Here is a 27,164-nt window from a genome sequence, read left to right as displayed (position 1 = left end):
ATAAATGTATAACATTTTTGACATGCGTTTTTCTGGATTTTTTTGTTGTTATTCTGTCTCTCACTGTTCAAATAAACCTACCATTAAAATTATAGACTGATCATTTCTTTGTCAGTTGGTAAACGTACAAAATCAGCAGGGGATCAAATACTTTTTTCCCCTCACTGTAACTCCCAATCACGGCCGGTTGTGACACAGCCTGGACTCGAACCAGGGTGTCTGTAGTGACGCCTCAAGCACTGAGATACAGTGTTTTAGACCGCTGCACCACTCAGGGGCCCCAAAATCATGTTCTAGTGCTGTTCTAGTGCCCTATTCCCTCTACTCCCCACCTCTAATAACATCCCCACCTCTAATAACATCCCCACCTCTAATAACATCCCCACCCTAGTCCCTCTACTCCCCACCTCTAATAAATCTTGGTCAACCAAGAGTCGTCTTTTCTTTCTACCAATCGATTGGTTGAAATGTTATGTGTATTTTTCCATATATAGACACAACCCATGTGTTTTAATAAAATCAACTATATGTACTGAACTGGTCTGATGCTTTAAGCACGTTGTTTGACAAAATAATTAAGACACACAAATGACTCGAGGGAGATCAAGATAACCTAACCAGAAGGAGAAACATTCTGCCGTTATGCTCCTGAAGTTTCCGGTAATGGGCTACACCAGCAGTCAGCAACCTTTTCCATTTGGAGTGGCAATGTATCTTACCATTTCTACCAATCTGGTGCCAGTTCTGATTTTCATATGCACATTTTCGTGGAAGATTTTAAAATCATTGTCTGTGATTAATCTACATTCTATCTAAATCTAAAAGAAAATTATACAAATCTAAAAGGAACTTTTATTGCCATTGCCAACTATGTAAAATAGCCTACATAAAGCCAACAAATAAAAACCTTGCAGCCTGCAGGTACAACGAACTTGAAACATATCAACTGGGTCCTCTGAAACTTGTGATAGCAAGCTTGCAACATTGTATAAAATATTCTGGGCCCTCAGAGTTTCCCGGCCAGTGAGTTCTGGACAGACACAGCTGTAGGATATTTGTGCAAAGGATAAGAAGTAATCAGGTATTTTATGACATTTCCACTAGATCAGAGCATTACATTTTTCACTTTTATGCCGAGTGGTTATCGAAAGGGTGAGAGCTGGAAATATTATTTTTAAATACTTTGAGGAACTATTGTCATTTGCAATTGATTTTGATTAGACTTTGTTTACTTGCTGTTTGATGTGAAGAAAAAATTACTTTGAGAAGCTCCACAACTCATTAGTGGTGGTGCATTAAGACAATCAGAAATACTATCAGACATCCCCAAATGGGCACATTTATAGGCCTACATTTGCACACAGGACAGGTAGACTAGTCCTACTTCTATATGTGTAACCAGGTAGACTAGTCCTACTTCTATATGTGTAACCAGGTAGACTAGTCCTACTTCTATATGTGTAACCAGGTGTGGGTCTTTACTCAACATCGACAGGAGTGTTTCAAACAAAAGACAATTAATAAATTGACAACAATCTTGCGGGGTCAGGTCTGGGTGGTCTGCCAGGGGCCATTTCATTTAGTATCCGTTTGGGTCGGCATGGGGAATGATTGTATTTCCCCATAGTATGTTGTACCTAGTTTCCCTCCTTCAGGGTCAGCATGGGGAATGATTGTATTGTCCCATAGTATGTTGTACCGAAGTTGACCGACAGAAAGGGAGTGTAACTTTATGACAGTAATTACTGTTCCCTGAAGGAGGGAAACGAGGTACAACACCTGTTTGGCCCCGGCTCGGTGAAGAGCGATATTAAATTGAATATGACCTAAGGCTCGTATATCTGTGTTTATTATATTATAATTAAGTCTATGATTTGATATTTGATAGAGCAGTCTGACTGAGCGGTGACTGAGTGGTGGTAGGCAGCAGCAGGCTCGTAAGCATTCATTCAAACATTCATTCAAACAGCACTTTCCTGAGTTTGCCAGCAGCTCTTCGCAATGCTTGAAGCACAGCTCTGTTTATGACTTCAAGCCTGTCAACTCCCAAGATTAGACTGGCAATACTATAGTGCCTATAAGAACATCCAATAGTCAAAGGTATATGAAATACAAATGGTATAGAGAGAAATAGTCCTATAATTCCTATAATAACTGCAACCTAAAACTTCTTAACTGGGAATATTGAAGACTCATGTTAAAAGGAACCACCAGCTTTCATATGTTCTCATGTTCTGAGCAAGGAACTTAAACGTTTAGCTTTTGGCACATATTGCAGTTTTACTTTCTTCTCCAACACTGTGTTTTTGCATTATTTAAACCAAATGGAACATGTTTCATTATTTATTTGAGACTAAATTGATTTTATTGATGTATTATATTAAGGTAAAATAAATGTTCATTCAGTATTATTGTAATTGTCATTATTACAAATAAATTAAATATTACAAATATATATATAAAATCGTCCGATTTATCGGTATCAGCTTTTTTTGGTACTCCAATAATCGGTATCGGCGTTGAAAAATCATAATCGGTCGACCTCTACTATGTTACTGTTTGTTAAAAACCCTCATTGTCAGGCTGGTATCAAAATTAGCCAAAGAGCATTTTACTGGTTGAAGTGTTTTTTAAAGTATAAAGCAGTTGATTTTAATCAATAACACAAACATATTAAGCAGGAGATTCAAACGACTCTTACAATTATAATCCATATTTAATGTGAAATGCACTCATAATCAACCTGTAAATGGAGACTGTTTTTGCTGTCAGCCTATGAGAACTCCCCTGAGTTTTCCCCCACGGTGGTGAATTAGTAAATAGACAGAGCTTAATGTGAGTTTCCTTGAGTAGCACTCCTGATCTTGCGCTGTAATATTCAGAATACATTGTGAAAAACTAAAATCTTTGCTCACCATTTCAGATATACTACATCCATAACTAGTGGTTTCCTCATTAGCAGATATACTACAGCCATAACTAGTGGTTTCCTGATTAGCAGGGATGTGTTTCTGCAATCAAATTGTGTGCGCATTGCCCTCGTGCTGCAATTTTAGAAAATACAGAAAGGGACCTATATTGGAGACCAAAAGTCATCTGGCACACTGCTTAGAGTTTCAACAACTTTAATAACTTATTTCTAGTTACTACTAATGTGAAAGCAAAACAAAATATGATTGTTGCTAAGTTGACTGTCTTAATTGTCAAATAAATTAACAGATGTCAATTGTACAACTTCATGGGTATGATCTGGACATCACCTTTTACCTCAAATAAACAATGGATTTCTGCTGTTGTGGGCCTTTAACCGTCTGTCTGACTTTGTCGTTCACACAGGAGAGAGGCGGGACAGTCATGGATCCTCTGGGGAGCCTCAACAACCTCATGATGCTGACGAGGCAGAGAAGAGTCTCTCCAGATCAGAACTCCTCAAGAAACACCTGCAGCGATCCACAGGGAAGAGAACTCACTGCTCCTCTGACTGTGGGAAGAGATTCACCTCATCAGCAAGCATTAAAATTCATCAGAGAACACACACAGGAGAGAAACCTTATAGCTGTGATCAATGTGGGAAGAGTTTTGGTCAATCTTGCCATCTGACTAAACACCAGAGAATACACACAGGTGAGAAACCTTATAGCTGTGATCAATGTGGGAAGAGTTTTGGTCAATCTTACCATCTGACTCAACACCAAAGAATACACACAGGAGAGAAATCTTATAGCTGTGATCAATGTGGGAAGAGTTTTGGTCAATCTGGAGAGCTGACAGTGCACCAGAGAATACACACAGGAGAGAAATATTTTAGCTGTGATCAATGTGGGAAGAGTTTTGGTCAATCTTACCATCTGACTCAACACCAGAGAATACACACAGGAGAGAAACCTTATAGCTGTGATCAATGTGGGAAGAGTTTTGGTCAATCTGGCCATCTGACAGTGCACCAGAGAACACACACTGGAGAGAAACCGTATATCTGTGGTCAGTGTGGGAAGAGTTTTACTGAGTCTGGGGGTCTGACTAAACACCAAAGAACACACACAGGAGAGAAATCTTATAGCTGTGATCAATGTTGGAAGAGTTTTGCTACATCTGGCCATCTGACATTACACCAGAGAACACACACAGGAGAGAAACCTTATAGCTGTGATCAATGTGGGAAGAGTTTTTGTCGATCTGGAGATCTGACAGTGCACCAGAGAATACACACAGGAGAGAAACCTTATAGCTGTGATCAATGTGGGAAGAGTTTTGTTCAATCTGGCCATCTGACATTACACCAGAGAACACACATAGGAGATAAATCTTATAGCTATGGTCAATGTGGGAAGAGTTTTGCAGCATCTAGCAATCTGACTCTACACCAGAGAACACACACAGGAGAGAAATTGTATAGCTGTAATCAGTGTGGGAAGAGTTTTACTGAGTCTGGGGGTCTGACTAAACACCAGAGAACACACACACAGGAGAGAAATCTCATAGCTGTGACCAGAGATAAAATGATAAAAGATCTCTGATCAAATATCAGAAAATACATACATGAAGGAGTTGTTTCATGATATCAATGAATTATGTAGAATGTAGAATGTTTTAACATTGTAGTAGCAGTATTTTAATGATATCACAATGTAGAACCCTAAACGTTTGTCCCCTGTTCTATTGATTTCAACATGATATGGATATTAGCCTCAGGTGGAAAATCCAGACTCTGAAATGTAAGAGTACTATTTATGTGATTTAACAAAAAGTGACTCACAAAAAAAGAGTTGTGTTACACTTACCACGTTGGTGACCCACTGGAATCAAAATGCAACACTTCAAAATGTATCTGGCTGTTTTCTACAAGTTGCCCTCTAACCAATGATGTACACATTATTCCCAGATTCCGTGTGGTTTTTGAGCTGTTAGTTTTAACAGGACGTGCAACCTCATCTCCCTTCTGTCACACAAATGATTTTAGCATATCGATGAGTGATGACAAATAAGTGTTGTGTTCCTTTGTTTAGCGACCCCTAAATTTAAATGCATCTCTCCAAAATGTAGCTGACTGTCTTCTGCAGGTTGTCCTCTAACCAGTGAGGTAAAATATATCTTCCATTTCCATGTGTTTTTTTGTTGTTGTGTTAGTTTCAACAGCACGTACAACCTGATATCCCCCCCTAATCGATATCAGTGATTTATTGCTGCTTGTGCAGTCTAAAAGGTGCTTGTTTTAAAAATTACAAGTAATATGATTATTGTGGCAGATGTTTGTGTATATAGCACATTTTATGTTTTCAATATATCGCAAACTGTTTCTGCATATTGGTTATTGATTGAGACACGTTAAAACTGTGTTTTGACATTGGGGATATCCCACCTAGCAAAATGTCATTGAAGAGCCGTTGAAAATAAGACCATGCAACCAAATATTTCATATTTACATTTCATGTAACCAACTGACAATTTTTGGTACAATTATATTGACATTGTTGCCCTGCTTTTAGAATATCAGAGTTCATTCCCAGATGTGCCAACCCAAATGTACTAGAGTATGACATTGGGGACTGGGCCCCGATCCAACAACATGCCTATTGAGTGAACCCTGAAAAGAGAGAGAAGCTCTGCAGTGAGGTGGAAAGTTACTACGGATATTGTAGGAGTTTCCTCTTGAAATCAGACATGTCTGAGGTAAGGACAACTTGGTTGCTGATTGTCTCAAGGGTGGGCAGTCAAAAAGTTTTGCGTTTAGCCAGTGAGTTGCCATGGATCACAATTTATTTTGACTGCACATTTTTCCGTTTTGGAGATGAGTTTTGTTTGGGCTCGTTCCAAGGGGACGAGAGTTCTAGAAGCTAGTGAGTTTTAGGAAGACGAGAGTTCTAGAAGCTAGTGAGTTTTAGAAAGACGAGAGTTCTAGAAGCTAGTGAGTTTTAGGAAGAAGAGAGTTCTAGAGGCTAGGCAGTTTTAGGAAGACGAGAGTTCTAGAAGCTAGTGGGGGGAAAAAAAATTTTTTCTTGTTTTTAATTGTTGACAGCCAGTAGACACCATGTTTATATTAGTGAAGGTGAAGCATTGTAGTTGATTATAATGTGAAATAGAAGTTGTTTTCTGTTGGTGGTGAGCATTCTCTTAAGGGGTGTTAGAGGTTCACGATAGGGGCAACACCAAATGTTTGATGTATTATAATAATTGATTATGCTAATGTTGTATTAATGAAAGGGGAGGGGTTATAAGACCCCTCCCTCCTTACATTTATAGGGTCCTAGACTACAGATTAACAATATATATATATATATATATATATATACATTATGAGGTTTAATATTGTTCCACAGTACTTTTCTACTGCCTCTTATAACAAAACTGTCTGAGAAATGTGTGACTGTGAAGACAGGACTCTACAGGGGAGTGTAAGACACTAGTCGGACATTCCACTATAAATCAACTTGGACATTTACTGCTAAGCTTTTAGATAACACTGAAACTCTACGTTTGTATAGCTGTGTGGCTGCATGGGCTTGGTCTCATGAGTAGAAGGTAATGATGTAATGGCTGGACTTCGGGTTTAATAAAAGCAACTTGGGACTTTTCCTTTTTTGCAGAACTTACTCGGAAACATGCGTTATGTTCCTGTTGTCAACTTCTGTCTGCAATTGCATTAAAGGTTTTGAATGATTTTATTAAAAGATATTGTCATAATGCTAATTTTCACCAATGAGCAAGTGATTGACAAGGAAATGAATTTCAAAGGAAGAGAAAATGTGTCAAAGAATAGTCTTACAAGCATTAAAACATATATATATATATTAAATAAATATTGAAAGAAATGGCATCAACATACAATGTAATGCAAAATAGAAGAACATATTGGAGAAAGCACTAGCCAATACAGTACTGCCATACAGGCCTAATATCACATTTCAAGATATCTTTGCACACAAATTGTTCAATATTTTATCAGGCTGACTTGAAAGATTATACGCAACATTTTGCTGCGTGGCAATACTGTGTTTGGATTCTGAAGGGCATTTATACAAAAGAGGTAGTCTAGACACTGTATTAATACTATTATGCATTTGAATCCCATCTACAGCTACCATCTAAGATATTAATTTCCCTCCACAAGGGGGCGGACATGTAACGTTTCCAAAATGGGATAGTATTGTACATGTAACGTTTCCAAAATGGGATAGTATTGTACATGTAACGTTTCCAAAATGGGATAGTATTGTACATGTAATGTTATGCCCCCTTGTGAGTTAATAGTATTGCATGCTGTAGCAGGCTATATAAAGAGGAAGACCTCCATTGACGATTCAGTTCGTTGTAACATCTCGTCTGGACAGGTCACCGTCCTTAGTTAGTTGGTTGGTTGGTTGGTTGGTTGGTTAGTTAGTTAGTTAGTTAGTTAGTTAGCAAAGCTAACGTTAGCTAGTTCATTATCACAAAAGTGAGAACTGCTCTAGATTGGAAACTTACGTTAATGAGTGTAAAGCCATGTTGGCTTTATGGAAACGATATACAATATATGGGAAAGAATATAGTTGAGGGAATAATCCAAACCTAGTTGTGCCTAGTTAGGACATAATGTTAGCTAGCTAGCTAACGGTACTGTACTGTAGCTCATACAACGTCGACGGTCAAACCCGGCTTTCTAATATTTACGTTCATTAACTATAGTAACGTTATGGAAGATATTCACAGAAAACCATCATTGTCTTCGTTATTCATTATTAGTATGTTATATTATTATAATAAATTATTTCGAGACATATTCAGAGCCAAACATCAACCCAACTTAACCTTTTTAACTGTTGTCGCATCCAAACTTGTCACCATCGTTTTCAGTTGTAATTGCGAAGTTCCCGGAAGAAGTCCAGCAACAACGGAGGTTCCTCGATGAACCCACCTTCTAACAAGTTCTTTGAAGAACCTTTTGGAGCTGTTTTTCATTTACCAAGAACCCTACGGTTCTTAGGGGATCTGAGAACAACTCCAGTTGAACCCTTCATTTTTAGAGTGTAGTCGGCTCTATTTACTCTCAGATTCAAACATGATGATTAGTATCAACGATCAAGTCAGCTGCTGCTGCTCCAATACAGTATGAGGTGAGATGGTGAACTGATGTTGAACCGGGCAGTCAGCTGCTGCTGCTCCAATACAGTATGAGGTGAGACGGTGAACTGATGTTGAACCGGGCAGTCAGCTGCTGCTGCTCCAATACAGTATGAGGTGAGACGGTGAACTGATGTTGAACCGGGCAGTCAGCCGCTGCTGCTCCAATACAGTATGAGGTGAGACGGTGAACTGATGTTGAACCGGGCAGTCAGCTGCTGCTGCTCCAATACAGTATGAGGTGAGACGGTGAACTGATGTTGAATCATAATGATTAAGTTAATTAAAATGAATTAGTGAAACTGTTAAAAAATAGTATATGTCATATTCAATATTTGACTCTATTGTTATCATATAGAAACATAATGGAATATTGTACATCATATTAAATATATTACTCTATTGTTATCATATAGAAACATAATGGAATATTGTACATCATATTAAATATATTGCTCTATTGTTATCATATAGAAACATCATGGAATATTGTACATCATATTAAATATATTACTCTATTGTTATCATATAGAAACATCATGGAATATTGTACATCATATTAAATATATTGCTCTATTGTTATCATATAGAAACATCATGGAATATTGTACATCATATTAAATATATTACTGTATTGTTATCATATAGAAACATCATGGAATATTGTACATCATATTAAATATATTACTGTATTGTTATCATATAGAAACATCATGGAATATTGTACATCATATTAAATATTACTGTATTGTTATCATATAGAAACATCATGGAATATTGTACATCATATTAAATATATTACTCTATTGTTATCATATAGAAACATCATGGAATATTGTACATCATATTAAATATATTACTCTATTGTTATCATATAGAAACATCATGGAATATTGTACATCATATTAGCATCAACATACATTATTGTTTCATTCAATTTCACATAATAAGGATATTTAATATTTTCAAGTTCAGAAGTCAGAACCCATCACCTGCTATGTAAAAGAGACAGAAGAATGCACAATGGTCAATGCTATCTGGGATCCTTGGGACATCCCTACCCTAAACCCTAACCTTAACCCCTAACCTTAACCATTTTAAATGTCAACTTCAACGGGCTAGGGACGTCCCAAGGATGTATCTCTACCTGAAAATACATGATCTAAGTTATTGATAGTTGGTATTCAGCAGTCATAAAGCCTTATTTACTTTAATGAACTACTAAAATAGTGATTTTGTCAGACAGCATAGACAGCAGCTCTACACTTTATTGACTGACTGATCCATTCATCCTTCCATCCCTCCTCAGCCTTCCTCTCCTCTGAAGACCCAGTGAGGGTGGAGCTCAGTCAGAGAGCTGTTGAGGGACTGGTTAGGAAGAACACTTCTACAGCCAGAGAGGTGAGAGGTCACACATGGTTTAGATGGTAAATATTTATGTCCCCTTAGCGGTTCATCACGTCAGCTAAAGGGAATATGTTCCATCATCCATGTTTATTTACATTAGTGCAAATTGTCCACTGATATTGGTGTAATTTCTCACCCCTTTTGGCTGTATGAAAGTTAATTTCCCCTCAGACACACACATTTGTTCTTTGATATTATGAAGATCATTTGTGAAGAATGTACTTTTCCTCACATCTCTTTACATTGCTTATGCATATTCCGTGCCCAGACTATGTCAAAGGCCCATCCTGGTAGATCTGAACCTAATGCAGCTTGGAGTGATCAGATGACAGAAGTCACATTTAGGTGCCAGGTGTAACTGAGGCCATAGATGCTCCATATCCATTACTTTGAGTGTTATATATAATATGACTAAATGTGTTTCTGTGTTGCAGGGACAGTCAATAAATGGAACAGCAAGGCCACAGAACATTACATAAGCAGAGCTGTGGGAGACCACCTCAAGCCCCTGGTAGAGCCGGGGGTGGTGTTTACCACTCCACCACGCCTTCAGCAGGCTGGAAAAGTGGGATTGATCTGGTTGATCCATTTGTTTGTTTCGGTTTGCAGTAGTTGAATCCTTTGACGTATTGTTGAATTAAACATTTATCTTCAACAAATGCACTCGGTTGGTTGAAAAGTGATACTAAACGTACATACCAGCACTATTTTGACATAGTGGGAGATATACTGAATTTATACTTTTTTCATAATAAGATGGACCAAGATACGTATTGGTTTTGCAAGAGTCTGTTGATTGTCAGTCATTGGGTTAATTTATTTTGCAATATGTTCAAATCAAGCTTTATTTATACAGCACATTTCAGACATGGATGCTTCACAGGAAAAAAAATAAAACAATGAAAATAAACAGAAATATTTACCACAACAAACATAAGATTAACAACTGAAAGATGAATTAGCATTCTAAGGAAAATCCATTGATTAAAATATTAATTGGATGCAACATCCAACCCAAAATATAACTTGTTTTTTAGGAGGGTCTCTGAAAGACACTATGGGGGTGTCCACTGAAAGTTGACTAGTAACAACAACTGGGACCTAAAAGACACCCACCATGAGACCCACTAAATCTGCCCAAGAAGAGACAAACAAAATAAAAACCCACACCAAACTTAAAGACAGGAAGCAAAACAAAAAGGTGGAGCAACTAAAGGTGTTGACTCTCCACGTATCAAGACAACTGGAGCACTGGGCCAGACACTCTTAAATAGAACCTGGACCAGCTCAGGTGAAACACCTTCCCACTAACGAGATGGACAAGCCAGCACAGGTGTAACACATACTGACTAACGAGGTGACACCAATCAATGCGTCCTACGTGCTAACGAGCTAGACGTGCTAAGGAGCTAGACGTGCTAAGGTGCTAGACGTGCTAAGGAGCTAGACGTGCTAACGAGCTATACGTGCTAACGAGCTATACGTGCTAACGAGCTATACGTGCTAACGAGCTATACGTGCTAAAGTCCAACCTCATAACATAAATGGAAAAACCAAAGCCTGTAACACCTTAAGACAACAAATATATCCTATATTTTTGTTGGAAAAGTTTGCTCACCACCAACAGAAAACAACTTCCATTTCACATTATAATCAACTACAATGCTTCACCTTCTACAATATAAACATGGTGTCTACTGGCTGTCAACAATTGAAAACAAGAAAAAACCCGTATTTCTAAATAATAATATACAATAGTATTATTTGTTTCTCCTTTTTCTTTCTATAGAATCCTAAATACCACTAGCTTCTAGAACTCTCGTCTTCCTAAAACTCACTAGCTTCTAGAACACTCGTCTTCCTAAAACTCACTAGCTTCTAGAACTCTCGTCTTCCTAAAACTCACTAGCTTCTAGAACTCTCTTCTTCCTAAAACTCACTAGCTTCTAGAACTCTCGTCTTCCTAAAACTCACTAGCTTCTAGAACTCTCGTCTTCCTAAAACTCACTAGCTTCTAGAACACTCGTCTTCCTAAAACTCACTAGCTTCTAGAACTCTCCTCTTTCTAAATCCCACTAGCTTCTAGAACTCTCTTCTCCTTGGAAGGAGCCCAAACAAAACTCATCTCCAATACGGGAAAAACGTGCAGTCAAAATAAATAAAGATCCATAGCAACGCACTAGCTAAACGCAAAACACAAATCTTATATCCATTTGGGGGGGAAATCAGGTTGAACCTGCTCTTGAAACTAACACAACAAAACAAAAAACACTTGGAAATTGAGATATATTTTACCTCACTGGTTAGAGGACAACCTGCAGAAGACAGTCAGCTACATTTTGGAGTGATGCATTTAAATTTAGGGGTCCCTAAACAAAGGAACACAACACTTATTTGTCATAACTCATTAATATCATGTTGAAATCAATTGTGCCGAGAGGAGGGAGATGAGGTTGCACGTCCTGTTAAAACTAACAGCTCAAAAACCACACGGAATCATGTGTACATCACTGGTTAGAGGACAATTTGTAGAAAACAGCCAGATACATTTTGATTCAAGTGCGTAACCAACATGGTAAGTGTAACACAACTCTTTTTGTGTTCGTCACTTTTTATTATATCTCATAAATAGTAACTCTTCCATTTCAGAGCCTGGATTTTCCCCCTGAGGCTAATATCCATATCATGTTGAAATCAATAGAACAGGGGACAAACGTTTAGGGTTCTACATTGTGACATCATTAAAATACTCCTTCTACAATGTCAAAAACATTCTACATTGTGACATTATATCATTGATATCATGAAACAACTCATTCATGTATTTTCTGATGTTTGATCAGATGTCTTTTACCGGAGAATCTCTTGTCACACTGATCACAGCTATAAGGTTTCTCTCCTGTGTGTGTTCTCTGGTGTCGAGTCAGACAGCCAGATGTAGTAAAACTCTTCCCACATTGACCACAGCTATAAGGTTTCTCTCCTGTGTGTCTTCTCTGGTGTCGAGTCAGAGAGCCAGATGCAGCAAAATTCTTCCCACATTGATCACAGCTATAAGGTTTCTCTCCTGTGTGTATTCTCTGGTGTAGAGTCAGATGGCTAGATGAAGTAAAACTCTTCCCACATTGAGTACAGCTAAAAGGTTTCTCTCCTGTGTGGATTCTCTGGTGTGATATGAGGCTGGTTGACCTAGTAAAACTCTTCCCACATTGACCACAGCTACAAGGTTTCTCTCCTGTGTGGATTCTCTGATGAATTTTAATGCCTGATGAAGAGGTGAATCTCTTCCCACAGTCAGAGGAGCAGTGAGTTCTCTTCCCTGTGGATCTCTGCAGGTGTTTCTTGAGGTGTTTTGATCTTGAGAGACAGCCACATGTAGTAAAACTCTTCCCACATTGACCACAGCTATAAGGTTTCTCTCCTGTGTGTCTTCTCTGGTGTCGAGTTAGAGAGCCAGATGTAGTAAAACTCTTCCCACATTGACCACAACTATAAGGTTTCTCTCCTGTGTGTGTTCTTTGGTGTAGAGTAAGATAGCCAGATGTAGTAAAACTCTTCCCACATTGACCACAGCTATAAGGTTTCTCTCCTGTGTGTCTTCTCTGGTGTCGAATCAGAGAGCCAGATGTAGTAAAACTCTTCCCACATTGACCACAACTATAAGGTTTCTCTCCTGTGTGTGTTCTCTGGTGTAGAGTCAGAGAGGCAGATGCAGCAAAACTCTTCCCACATTGATCACAGCTATAAGGTTTCTCTCCTGTGTGTACTCGCTGGTGTCTTGTCAGATGGCAAGATGAAATGTAAGTCTTCCCACATTGATCACAGCTATAAGGTTTCTCTCTTGTGTGTGTTCTCTGGTGTGATATCAGGCTGTCTGGCCGAGTAAAACTCTTCCCACATTGATTACAGCTATAAGGTTTCTCTCCTGTGTGTACTCGCTGGTGTCTAGTCAGATGGCAAGATGAAATATAAGTCTTCCCACATTGATCACAGCTATAAGGTTTCTCTCCTGTGTGTGTTCTCTGGTGTACAGTCAGGTAACTAGATGAAATAAAACTTTTCATACATTGATTACAACTAAAAGATTTCTCTCCTGTGTGTATCCTCTGGTGTGATAGGTTGCTTGACTGAGTAAAACTCTTCCCACATTGAGTACAGCTGTACCGTTTCTCTCCTGTGTGTGTTCTCTGGTGTAGAGTCAGAGAGAAATATGTAGTAAAACTCCTCCCACATTGATCACAGCTATAAGGTTTCTCTCCAGTGTGAATTCTCAGGTGTACTTTTAGTGATTTTAATCTTAAGTAACTCTTCCCACAATCAAAACAGTGGTGAGATTTCTCTCCTGTGTGTGTTCGCTGGTGTATTTAAGTTCTGATGAAGATTTGCAATGTTTTCCACAGTCAGAGCAGCAGATAGATTTCTTCCCTGTGGGTCTCTGCTGGTGTTTCTTGAGGTGATAGAATCTGGACAGACTCTTCTCTGACTCGTTAGCATCATGATGTTGAGGCTCCCCAGAGGATCCATGATAGTCACGTCTCTCTCCTGTGTGAACAAGTCAGACAGATAGTTAAAGGCTCACAACAGCAGAAATCCACTGAAAAAGGTGATGCCAACAGCGTAGCCATGATACTGTACAACAATTGACGTCTGTAATGAATGTTAAAATTACTTGACAATTGTCTTAAGACAGTCAAGTGAGCAACAATAGTCATATTTAGTCTTGTTTTCACATTAGTAGTAACTACAAATAAGTAAAAGGTGTTGAACTCCTAAGCAGTGTGCCAGGCGACTTTTGTTCTCAAATATAGGCCCCTTTCTGTGTTTGCTAAAATTGCGACAAGGGCGATGCGCACACAATTTGATTGCAGAAACACCTCCCTGCTAATGCAGAAACCACTAGTTATGGATGTAGTATATCTGCCTGGAGCAAAAATGGTGAGCAAGTGGTCTAAGCTGTGCCATTAGAGATTCTGGGTTCGAGTCCAAGCTCTGTTGCAGCCGGCCGCGACCGGGAGGCCCATGGGGCGACGCACAATTGGCCCACCGTCGTCCGGGTTAGGGGAGGGTTTGGCCGGCAGGGATATCCTTGTCTCATCGCGCACTAGCGACTCATGTGGCGGGCCGGGCGCAGTGCACACTGACCAAGTCGCCAGGTGTACGGTGTTTCCTCCGACACATTGGTGCTGCTGGCTTCCGGGTTGGGTGGGCATTGTGTCAAGAAGCATCGCGGCTAGGTTGGGTTGTGTTTCGGAGGTCGCATGGCTCTCGACCTTCGCCTTTCCAGAGTCCATATGGGAGTTGCAGCGATGAGACAAGACTGTAAGTACCAATTGGGGAGAAAAAAGGGGTGAAAAAAATATTTATATATATTTAAAAAATGGTGAGCAAAGATTAGTTATCACAATGTATTCTGAATATTACAGCACTAGATCAGCAGTGCTACTCAAGGAAACTCACATTAAGCTCTGTGTCTATTCACTAATTCACCACCGTGGGGGAAAACTCAGGGGAGTTCTCATAGGCTGACAGCAAATATAGCCTCCATTTACAGGTTGATTATGATTATTATTATTATCATTTGACACTACTTTGGATTATAATTGTAAGGCTCGTTTGAATGTCCTGATTTAATATAATGTTTGTGTTATTGTCGAAAATGTACTACTTTATATTTAAAAACGACTTCAACCAGTAAAATGCTCATTGGCTAGTTTTCCATCAGCCTGACATCAGCCTGACAATGAGGTTTTGTCCACTAAGTGTATGCCAAAATGGTCTATAATCTCACCTAACAATAACATAGACCTACTGTAGGACCCATAACTTCACCTAACAATAACACAGACCTACTGTAGGACCCATAACTTCACCTAACAATAACACAGACCTACTGTAGGACCCATAACTTCACCTAACAATAACATAGACCTACTGTAGGACCCATAACTTCACCTAACAATAACATAGACCTACTGTAGGGCCCATAACTTCACCTAACAATAACATAGACCTACTGTAGGACCCATAACTTCACCTAACAACATAGACCTACTGTAGGACCCATAACTTCACCTAACAACAACATAGACCTACTGTAGGACCCATAACTTCACCTAACAATAACATAGACCTACTGTAGGACCCATAACTTCACCTAACAATAACATAGACTTACTGTAGGACCCATAACTTCACCTAACAACAACATAGACCTACTGTAGGACCCATAACTTCACCTAACAATAACATAGACCTACTGTCGGACCCATAACTTCACCTAACAACAACATAGACCTACTGTAGGACCCATAACTTCACCTAACAACAACATAGACCTAGGACTATAAATCATTTAATATTTTAGGTGAAACAAGGAGACTAAAATGTCTTTGTCATGACATTTCATAACCTGATCACCAGATAATTTTGTGAATAATCCCACTAGGCTACTCTGTAATGTGTTGTCATTCTAAATGTCCTGAATAAAGGAAAATAGCTCTGTGTGTTGTACAATAGCCTATCCATCAAGGAACAGTTCTCTACACATTATGAGCTAAGTATCTCTGTGTTCAGACAGACTAACGAGACCCTACTGTAAATCAAGTAGACAATAACACATTATAAACATCGATTTGTTTGGGATGTTGGATCCAACGTGGAGCATGGCATAACTGTCTTTACCAGAGTAATGAATTAAGAACTACATTTGACTGGCATGCAGAAAATGATTTCCTGGATCAGCTGATGATAGTTGAACATGTGACTGTAACTAAACAGCTACAGTATTAAGTATTATGTGTCATTATTTAAGAACCGCATTAATGACAGTATCCATTTGGGTGTTGTCAATAAAGTTAAGGTGACTCTCGGTTAGAACCATTGGATTTAGTAAACTGAAATGATTTAGGATTTCTGTGCCCATGAAAACTGTTTTCCCAGCGTAACATAAGGAGACAATAAATGTTACGTAGGTAGAGAGCATTTCTGAGATCTGAATACAAAAAAACTGTCCGACAGCAAGATCCAGTATTTAAGTTAAAGTTCATCATATGACAAGCTTAACGTTATGACTATAACTACTGTTCCCTGAAGGAGGGAAACTAGGTACAACATACTATTAAATCCACACCTCGCTGGAAGCCCAGCATTCCACAGGTGATGAGCGTGAGACTCGGATATATTCCTTAAATTATTTAATCCTTAAATTTAATACCTCAATTCACTTACCCAGGAAGTGGCGGAGCCAAACAGGTGTTGTACCTCGTTCGTAACTGGCACGCAGATCGGTTGAAATGGTAAGATAAATTGGCACTTCAAACAGAAATGGAAAAAGTTTGCCTATTTTACCGGAAACTCCAGGAGCATAACGTCAGAATAAACGAAGGCCAGCAGCAGGTTGGGAATTGGTTATTTTCTTCTGGTTATATTGATCTCTGGCTTCCTTAAGTCATTTGTGTGTGTTAATTATTTAATCAAACGCTTGAAGCATCAGTTCAGTTCAAGTTCTGCACATAGAGTTGATTTTATTAAACACACGGGGTGTGTCTATATGAACAAATACACGTCATAACATTTCAACCAATCAATTGGTAGAAAGAAAATACTATTTAAAAAAAAAAAATCTGCCCTAGAACATACAACATACATGCATTCAGACCCCTTCCCTTTTTACACATTTGGTTATTATAATAATTATATATTTTTTTCAATTATCAATTTTCAGACAATACCTCATAAACACATCACAATACCCCATAAAAGTGAGAAAAAAAAGTTTAGAAATGCTTATATATATATATATATATATATATACACACACACATCTCTCTCTCTCTCTCTCTAGGTCATGCCAGTAGGTTACAGTAGGTTGTATATCTCTAGGTCATGCCAGTAGGTTACAGTAGGTTGTAACTCTCTAGGTCATGCCAGTAGGTTACAGTAGGTTGTATCTCTCTAGGTCATGCCAGTAGGTTACAGTAGGTTGTAACTCTCTAGGTCATGCCAGTAGGCTACAGTAGGTTGTAACTCTCTAGGTCATGCCAGTAGGTTACAGTAGGTTGTAACTCTCTAGGTCATGCCAGTAGGTTGTAACTCTCTAGGTCATGCCAGTGGGTTACAGTAGGTTGTAACTCTCTAGGTCATGCCAGTAGGTTACAGTAGGTTGTAACTCTCTAGGTCATGCCAGTAGGTTACAGTAGGTTGTATCTTTCTAGGTCATGCCAGTAGGCTACAGTAGGTTGTAACTCTCTAGGTCATGCCAGTAGGTTACAGTAGGTTGTATCTCTCTAGGTCATGCCAGTAGGTTACAGTAGGTTGTATCTCTCTAGGTCATGCCAGTAGGCTACAGTAGGTTGTAACTCTCTAGGTCATGCCAGTAGGTTGTATCTCTCTAGGTCATGCCAGTAGGTAACAGTAGGTTGTATCTCTCTAGGTCATGCCAGCAGGTTACAGTAGGTTGTATCTCTCTAGGTCATGCCAGTAGGTAACAGTAGGTTGTATCTCTCTAGGTCATGCCAGTAGGCTACAGTAGGTTGTAACTCTCTAGGTCATGCCAGTAGGTTACAGTAGGTTGGAACTCTCTAGGTCATGCCAGTAGGCTACAGTAGGTTGTATCTCTCTAGGTCATGCCAGTAGGTTACAGTAGGTTGTATCTCTCTAGGTCATGCCAGTAGCCTACAGTAGGTTGTAACTCTCTAGGTCATGCCAGTAGTTTACAGTAGGTTGTAACTCTCTAGGTCATGCCAGTAGGTTACAGTAGGTTGTATCTCTCTAGGTCATGCCAGTAGGTTGTAACTCTCTAGGTCATGCCAGTAGGTTACAGTAGGTTGTACCTCTCTAGGTCATGCCAGTAGGCTACAGTAGGTTGTATCTCTCTAGGTCATGCCAGTAGGTTACAGTAGGTTGTATCTCTCTAGGTCATGCCAGTAGGTTACAGTAGGTTGTATCTCTCTAGGTCATGCCAGTAGGCTACAGTAGGTTGTATCTCTCTAGGTCATGCCAGTAGGCTACAGTAGGTTGTATCTCTCTAGGTCATGCCAGTAGGTTACAGTAGGTTGTAACTCTCTAGGTCATGCCAGTAGGTTACAGTAGGTTGTATCTCTCTAGGTCGTGTCAGTAGGTTACAGTAGGTTGTAACTCTCTAGGTCATGCCAGTAGGTTACAGTAGAGTGTATCTCGCTAGGTCATGCCAGTAGGTTACAGTAGGTTGTAACTCTCTAGGTCATGCCAGTAGGCTACAGTAGGTTGTATCTCTCTAGGTCATGCCAGTAGGTTACAGTAGGTTGTATCTCTGTAGGTCATGCCAGTAGGTTACAGTAGGTTGTATCTCTGTAGGTCATGCCAGTAGGCTACAGTAGGTTGTATCTCTCTAGGTCAAGCCAGTAGGCTACAGTAGGTTGTAACTCTCTAGGTCATGCCAGTAGGTTACAGTAGGTTGTAACTCTCTAGGTCATGCCAGTAGGCTACAGTAGGTTGTAACTCTCTAGGTCATGCCAGTAGGCTACAGTAGGTTGTAACTCTCTAGGTCATGCCAGTAGGTTACAGTAGGATGTAACTCTAGGTCATGCCAGTAGGTTACAGTAGGTTGTAACTCTCTAGGTCATGCCAGTAGGTTACAGTAGGTTGTAACTCTCTAGGTCATGCCAGTAGGTTACAGTAGGTTGTATCTCTCTAGGTCATGCCAGTAGGTTACAGTAGGTTGTATCTCTCTAGGTCATGCCAGTAGGTTACAGTAGGTTGTAACTCTCTAGGTCATGCCAGTAGGTTACAGTAGGTTGTATCTCTCTAGGTCATGCCAGTAGGTTACAGTAGGTTGTATACAAGTGGAAACAATTATCAACCCAATGTGGAAAGTGTTGAATTTGGTCAACAACAAAATGAATGGCTTATATGCTACGTGAGGTTTACTTGATCTAACAGAAGTTTCGTAATGATTAAGTTGTTACGTGGACACGTGACATACCGACAACTTTGATAAAACACTATTGGAGTTGTCTCCAGATCGCTATGCATATTCATGCTAGTAGCTTAGCATCTCTCTCCATTGAATACAGGCGGTTGACGTCAACAACCCTCATAGAATATAAACAATAGATTACAATATTAAGATGTATCCACCAATCCAAAGACAGGATAGGCGGGAGATAGACAACCCACAGTGCAGCTTTGTGGACAACGACTCCCCTTGTTAGGACGGAGAGACATCTTGTCAGTATATCCATAATCTTTGGTGTAGCCAACCCAACTCTCACATGGCTCTATTGGGGGTCACGGTGTGTAGTAAAACATCACTACATTAAAATCACTACATGCCGTGGCCCCCCAGTCTGCGGTCAGCAGATAGACCCTCCTCAAATATATATGTTAAGTCACTTTTTGGAAACGGAACGGAGAAAACAAGGGGTAGCTTGTTCTCTACGTCGTCTGATTCTAGACATATCAGTCATCATCTCAGGACCCTCCGTTGAAGAGGTATTGACGAGCCAACTCCAAATATCCAAAGTTAAAAACTAATTGAAGGCGGTACTTACTGGTGTTACTCAGATCTCCTGTCTCCTCCTCTTCATCTTTCAATGTGACAGTAATCTCTCCTTCCTTCTTCACTCCAAAAACAGCATCATCCTCTTCTTCCTCTTGTTTAACTGAAACGTCTTTCTCTTCATCTTTCACTGTAACAGCCTCACCCTCTACTTCTTGTTTTACTGTAACATCCTCCTCTTCCTTCTCCTCTTTCACGACAATGTTCAGCCCCTGAGCTTCTTTCTCCGTCCAGCAGACCTCCTCTTCTTTAACAGGAGGGGAGTAGTTTAGGGAGCTCATGTTCGGGGATGTTAGCTAGCTAGCTATCATTAGCGACTAGGCTAATGCTAACTTAACCAGCCAGCTACTATAGCTGACTAATAAAAATAACGTAATATTAAATTAAATAGGTTAACAAGTAGATACGACAGACGTGTGTCTAAAACACAGTAGCTAATATAGACCGAAAGCGTATAAATAGCTTGAATCTTTCGGCTATGTTGGCTAGCAAGCTACCGAGGTGGTTGACGAGCTGTTTATGAAGAACCGTCCACTAGATTATACGTCACGCTGCAGCATCGCCTGAAAGACGCACATCGCCGTCTGCTGACTGGAGGGAAACGCAGTTGAGGATCACATTTTATATTCAGACTAAGATTATTTTACATGGATTTAATTAAATAATACTATTATATTGAGACATACAAAGACCTGAGTGTGTTGATTGATTAGTGAGAATAAAAAATGTTCACTACAGCACATTTAAGGCAGTTTCATTCATTCAAACAACATATAAATAAGTAGCCAGCTACTGTAGGTCTATACTGCTCCTACATGGTGTAACAATACATCATGTAGATGTATATAATGAACAGACTAGGTCTATACTGCTCCTACATGGTGTAACAATACATCATGTAGATGTATATAATGAACAGACTAGATCTATACTGCTCCTACATGGTGTAACAATACATCATGTAGATGTATATAATGAACAGACTAGGTCTATACTGCTCCTACATGGTGTAACAATACATCATGTAGATGTATATAATGAACAGACTAGGTCTATACTGCTCCTACATGGTGTAACAATACATCATGTAGATGTATATAATGAACAGACTAGGTCTATACTGCTCCTACATGGTGTAACAATACATCATGTAGATGTATATAATGAACAGACTAGGTCTATACTGCTCCTACATGGTGTAACAATACATAATGTGGGGCTTTAAGGCGATGCTATTGTGACGTGTATATATAGTGGACAGAACGCTTCTTTCAACAGCAGCAACAGTGTCGAACAAGCCCAATACCAAACCAATCAGGTGGTTGTTTGATGAAATGAAGCTTCAGACGCCATTGATGACATGCTGCTGATGAAGTGATACAGGCATCGGTACACTGCTTTGAAGTTTACTGCTTAGCGATTTGGACGCAGGCCTCGTAGCTCCGGTATCAAACACAACATCCCTACTGACAACAAGGCAGCAGAGTCTACCGTGCTAATGCGTTCCCACTAGATATCACGACCACACAGTATATGAAAGCATGAGGTGTGACTGACGTTTACAAGCTGGAGCTAGCTACCGAGCTAGCATACAAACTCTGCAGCACAGAGTAGATCCTCCATATGACGTTGAGAAATACTGCATTGTAGGTAGTTTAGAAGATATCCGGTAATAAGTTAAGAAATATGTAACAACGCAAAAACATAACTGTTTGTACTTATAGGCAACCATATCGTGACTACAACTAAGTTACTAAGTCTTTAACCACACTGTGTTGTTACACTGGTGAGTAAAAACGAACGCTTCCTACACTTTAACTTTTGTCAGAAATAAATATACATTTTACTCAACTGCGTTACCCACTCCAGTCAGCAGATGGCGGTGTGCGACTTTAAGGTAATACTGTTGGTGTGACGTATAATCTAGTGGACGGAACTCTTCTTTCAACAGCAGCAACAGTTCGTCAGCCACCTCAGTAGCTTGCTAGACAAAATAGCCGAACCAATAAAGCTCTTTAGACGCTTTCGTGTATATTAGCCACTGTGTTTTAAACCCACTTTTGTCGTCTAGTTAGTTATCAGATTTAATTTCATATTTACGGTGTTGTTGTTATTAGTTAGCTAGCGGGCTGGTTAAGTTAGCATTAGCCTAGCTAGCTAACATCCCCGACCATGCGGTTACTCAGCTACTCTCCTCCTGCTAAAGAAGAGAACATCACAGTAAAACAAGAAGTAGAGAGTGAGGCCGTTACTGTGAAAGAAGAGGATGCAGTTTTTGGAGTGAAAGAGGAGGAGGGGGAGATGACTGTCACATCGAAGAAGGAAGAGGAGGAAACTGGATATCTGGGCTCGGTTTCCCAAACGCATCTTAAGGCGTCCAATGGTTCTAACGATGAACGGGCCCTGGTTAACACTAGTAAGTACTGTCTTAAAAACAGAGGCACAAACTCTTCAGTTGTTGAACTGATGTGTGGTGTTAAAGGGGAAATATGCAATAGCTACATCCATATTTAAATGCTTTATTATTTATTTATAGCCATTGATTCTTGAAGAATATAACACATGCCTCATGAGCTTAGTTCAACTGTTGTACCCCATCAGAACCCCAAATAAGCGTTTTTTACTCCCATGTTCAGAAACAATGTAAACCAACACTGTATAGCCTCAAAACATAGTTAAAACTATAATGTTGATATCATGGATGGTCAGTCCTTGCTTCCATAGGTTTGTCTATGCATTTGAGACTAGTTACATTTCTCCAGCCCCATCCATCATCTTATTAGCAAAACAGTGGTGGAATTACAGCTTTGTTATTGTTTGAACTGCAGATTGGTTGATTGATTGTGTGGCTTTTTTAAAGGGGCAACCTAGTTTTTAAAACAGAAACAAAATGGCTGCCCATTGACCTGAGCTGTGTTAGAATACTCATACTAACCGTACTATTTGTGACGTGAATTTAGTATATAGTATGCTTATTTGTCATAGTATGCATATAGTTAGTATGCCAAAAGTTCCCGGATGTACTAAATTCAACAAAATACGAGGTAAACATGCAGAGGACACTTTCTGTGCTTTTAGGGCCCAAAATGCAATTCTTCAGGAAATGGGCGTGGCTTCAACTATTTTCAGATTTGAAGAAAATGGCGGAAAATATGCAGCCCAAGTCCGACAAGAGAGCGGATACAAATGAACTGCTTTAAACTAATTATGACAAATGTTGAGCAATGTAATGATTTTTCAAATAAGTTATGTTACAAATTATGTTAGCTACGCTATCCTTACAAAGCGCATAGCATATCTTCACAGCAGTATGTCAGCTAGCTACCTAACATTAGTTGGCTACTTTTACATCAAACTTGCCAGTATATTAACTATATTCCAACTAACTACCCAACGTTTATTGACTTGATTATTCACGTTATTCTTAGCCAAGGGGTCGTGTGCATTCTCAATGCTACTTTTACATCAAACTTGCCAGTATATTAACTATATTCCAACTAACTACCCAACGTTTATTGACTTGATTATTCACGTTATTCTTAGCTTAGCTAAACGGTATAGTCATTGTGCTCGTGTGCATTCTAGATGTTCCGCTAGCGGAACACCGCTCCAATATCCAATGATAGGGTGTGGTACGAATTACAAACTCCTCAAAAAAATCCCCAAACTTCAATTTTTCAAAACATATGACTATTTTACACCATTTTAAAGACAAGACTCTCCTTTATCTAACCACATTGTCCGATTTCAAAAAGGCTTTACAATCGAAAGCAAAACATTAGATTATGTCAGGAGAGTACCCCAGCCAGAAATATTCACACACCCATTTTTCAAGCTAGCATATAATGTCACAAAAAACCAAAACCACAGCTAAATGCAGCACTAACCTTTGATCTTCATCAGATGACACTCCTAGGACATTATGTTATACAATACATGCATGTTTTGTTCAATCAAGTTCATATTTATATCAAAAAACAGCTTTTTACATTAGCATGTGACGTTCAGAACTAGCATACCCACCGAACACCTCCGGTGAATTTACTAAATTACTCACGATAAACATTCACAAAAAAACATAACAATTATTTTAAGAATTATAGATACAGAACTCCTCTATGCACTCGATATGTAAAATAGTCATATGTTTGAAAAATGGAAGTTTTCGGATTTTAGAGGAGTTTGTATTTCGCGCCAGGCTCTATCATTGGATATTGGAGCAGGTGTTCCGCTAGCGGAACGTCTAGATGTAAGAGGTTTTAAAAGGGAAAAAATGTTTCTGCCAGTCCGTGGTGAGTAATCGCAGTTCAGAATGTCCAGAAGTTATTTTCAGTCATAAGCGATTGTAGCGACATTAAGTAAAAATAAGTAAAAAATAAGTTCCAAACAACGCAAAGAAATGATCAAAAAAACACAATTGGTTAAAACGTCAGCCTTCCTCTCCGGCGCCATCTTAAAGACAGTTATGCCGTGCTCCACGTTCGATCCAACATCCCTAACAAATTGATGTTTATAATGTTATTGTCTGCTTGATTTACTGTAGGGTCCTCGTTAGTCTGTCGGGACACAGAGATACTTAGCTCATAATGTGTAGAGAACTGTTCCTTGATGTATAGGCTAATTGTACAACACACAGAGCTATTTCCTTTATTCAGGACATTTAGAATGACAACACGATTACAGAGGTAGCCTAGTGGGATTATTCACAAAATTATCTGGTGATGAAATGTCATGACAAAGACATTTTAGTTTCCATGTTTCACCAAAAATATTACATGATTTATAGTCCTAGGTCTATCTTGTTGTTAGGTGAAGTTTTGGGTCCGACAGTAGGTTTGTTATTGTTAGGCAAAGTTATGGGTCAATATACGAAGTAGGAGGTTCAGGAGGAGATTCAAAGGAGCCTTATAATTATAATCCAAAATTGTAATATTCAGAACACATTGTGTAAAAACTAAAACCTTCATCCATAACTATCGGTTTCCTCATTACCAGATATACTACATCCATAACTAGTGGTTTCCTCATTACCAGATATACTACATCCATAACTAGTGGTTTCCTCATTACCAGATATACTACATCCATAACTAGTGGTTTCCTCATTACCAGATATACTACATCCATAACTAGTGGCTTCCTCATTACCAGATATACTACATCCATAACTAGTGGCTTCCTCATTAGCGGGGAGGAGTTTATACAACCAAATTGCATGTGCATTGCCCTCGTGCTGCAATTTTAGCAAACACAGAAAGGGGCCTATATTGGTGACCAAAAGTCGTCTGGCACACTGCTTAGAGTTTCAACAACATGAGTAACTTATTTCTCGTCTACAATCTTAGATGTTACTACTATGTGAAAACAAGACAATTATGACTGTTCTTGCTATTTTCAGACAAATGTCAAATAATCATTACATTCATTACAGACGTCAATTGTTGTACAACATCATGGTTACGCTGTTTACAGTGGATTTCTGCTGTTGTGGGCTTATTAAAAACCATCTGTCTGACTTTGTTGTTCACACAGGAGAGAGACGGGACTACCGTGGGTCCTCTGGGGAGCCTCAAAAAAACCTCATGATGCTGACAAGGCAGAGAAGAGTCTCTCCACATTAGACACCTCAAGAAACACCAGCATAGATCCACAGGGAAGAAACCTCACTGCTGCTCTGACTGTGGGAAAAGATTCACCTCCTCTGCAGGGCATTAACATTCATCAGAGAATCCACACAGTCGAGAAACCTTATAGCTGTACTCATGTGGGAGAGTTTTACTACTCATTCAACCAGCCTGATATCACACCAGATAAAACAGCACAGGAGAGAAACCTTATAGCTGTGGTCATGTGGGAAGAGGTTTTATACATCTAGCCATCTTATTGTACACCAAAGAACACACACAGGAGAGAAACCTTATAACTGTGCTCAATGTGGGAAGAGTTTTACTACTTCGAGCATTCTGACTCTTCACCATAGAACACACACAGGAAGAAACCTTATAGCTGTGATGAATGTGGGAAGAGTTTACTAATTCGAGCATTCTGACTTTATTCACCAGAGAACACACACAGGAGAGAAATCTTATACTTACTCAATGTGGGAAGCAGTTTTACTCATCCAAACCAGCCTGAAATCACACCAGCGAACACACACAGGAGAGAAAATCTTATAACTGTGCTCAATGTGGGAAGAGTTTTACAAGGTCAACCAGCCTGATATCACAACCAGAGAACACACACAGGAGAGAAACCTTATAGCTGTGTCAATGTGGGAAGAGGTTTGATACATCTCGCCATCTTATTGTACACCAAAGAACACACACAGGAGAGAAACCGATAGCTGTACTCAATGTGGGAAGCGTTTTATAGTCATTCAAACACCCTGAAATCACACAGAGAACACACACAGGAGAGAAACCTATAACTGTGCTCAATGTGCGGAAGAGTTTTACTACTTCGAGCATTCTGACTCTTCACCATAGAATACACACAGGAGAGAAACCTTATAGCTGTGCTCAATGTGGAAGAGCTTACTAAGTCTAGCTGTCTGACTAAACACCAGAGAACACACACAGTAGAGAAGCCTTTCAGCTGTAATCAATGAGGGAAGAGTTTCACTCAGTCAACCAGCCTGATATCACACCAGAGAAATCTTATAGCTGTGCTCAATATGGGAAGAGTTTTACTACGTCTAGCAAGCGGACTACACAACATATAACACATACAAGACAAACCTCAGCTGTGATCAGTGTGACCAGAGATAATCTGATAAAATACCTCAATCAATGAATTAATGTCAAATGTTTTAACATTGTAGAAGGAGTATTTTAATGTCACAATGTACAACCATAACATTTGTAGCCTGTTCTAACTGATTTCAGCATGATATGAAATATTAACCTCAGGGTCAAAATCCAGGCTCTGAATTGAAAGAGTTAGTACATTTTTGTTAAATCACATAAATAGTAACAAAAAAAGAGTTGTGTTACACTTACCACGTTGGTGACCCACTTGAATCAAAATGCGGCGAGCTGTTTTCTACAAGTTGTCCTCTAACCAGGGATGTACACATTATTCCCAGATTCCGTGTGGTTTTTGAGCTGTTAGTTTTAACAGGATG

At 39.3% G+C, this 27,164-nt stretch overlaps 2 protein-coding genes across 2 annotated transcripts; one reads left to right on the top strand and one right to left on the bottom strand.

The window, feature by feature from the left end:
- Positions 1 to 3,518: 3,518 nt before the first annotated feature.
- LOC115148212 (zinc finger protein 180-like) lies at positions 3,519 to 4,280 on the top strand (the record flags this gene model as incomplete). Its single annotated transcript, XM_029690185.1, has 1 exon — positions 3,519 to 4,280. A coding segment is annotated over one exon (762 nt), but the record flags the coding sequence as incomplete, so codon positions are not given.
- An 8,049-nt stretch (positions 4,281 to 12,329) lies between these two features.
- LOC115148211 (zinc finger protein 271-like) lies at positions 12,330 to 13,613 on the bottom strand (the record flags this gene model as incomplete). Its single annotated transcript, XM_029690184.1, has 2 exons — positions 12,330 to 12,769; positions 12,875 to 13,613. Coding segments are annotated over 2 exons (1,179 nt in total), but the record flags the coding sequence as incomplete, so codon positions are not given.
- Between the last annotated feature and the right edge of the window lie 13,551 nt (positions 13,614 to 27,164).

The sequence above is a fragment of the Salmo trutta genome, chromosome 15, assembly GCF_901001165.1.
Source record: "Salmo trutta chromosome 15, fSalTru1.1, whole genome shotgun sequence".
Taxonomy (NCBI): Eukaryota; Metazoa; Chordata; class Actinopteri; order Salmoniformes; family Salmonidae; genus Salmo; species Salmo trutta.
Note: the sequence above shows the minus strand (reverse complement) of the source record. Positions and strands in the feature narration are given on the sequence as shown.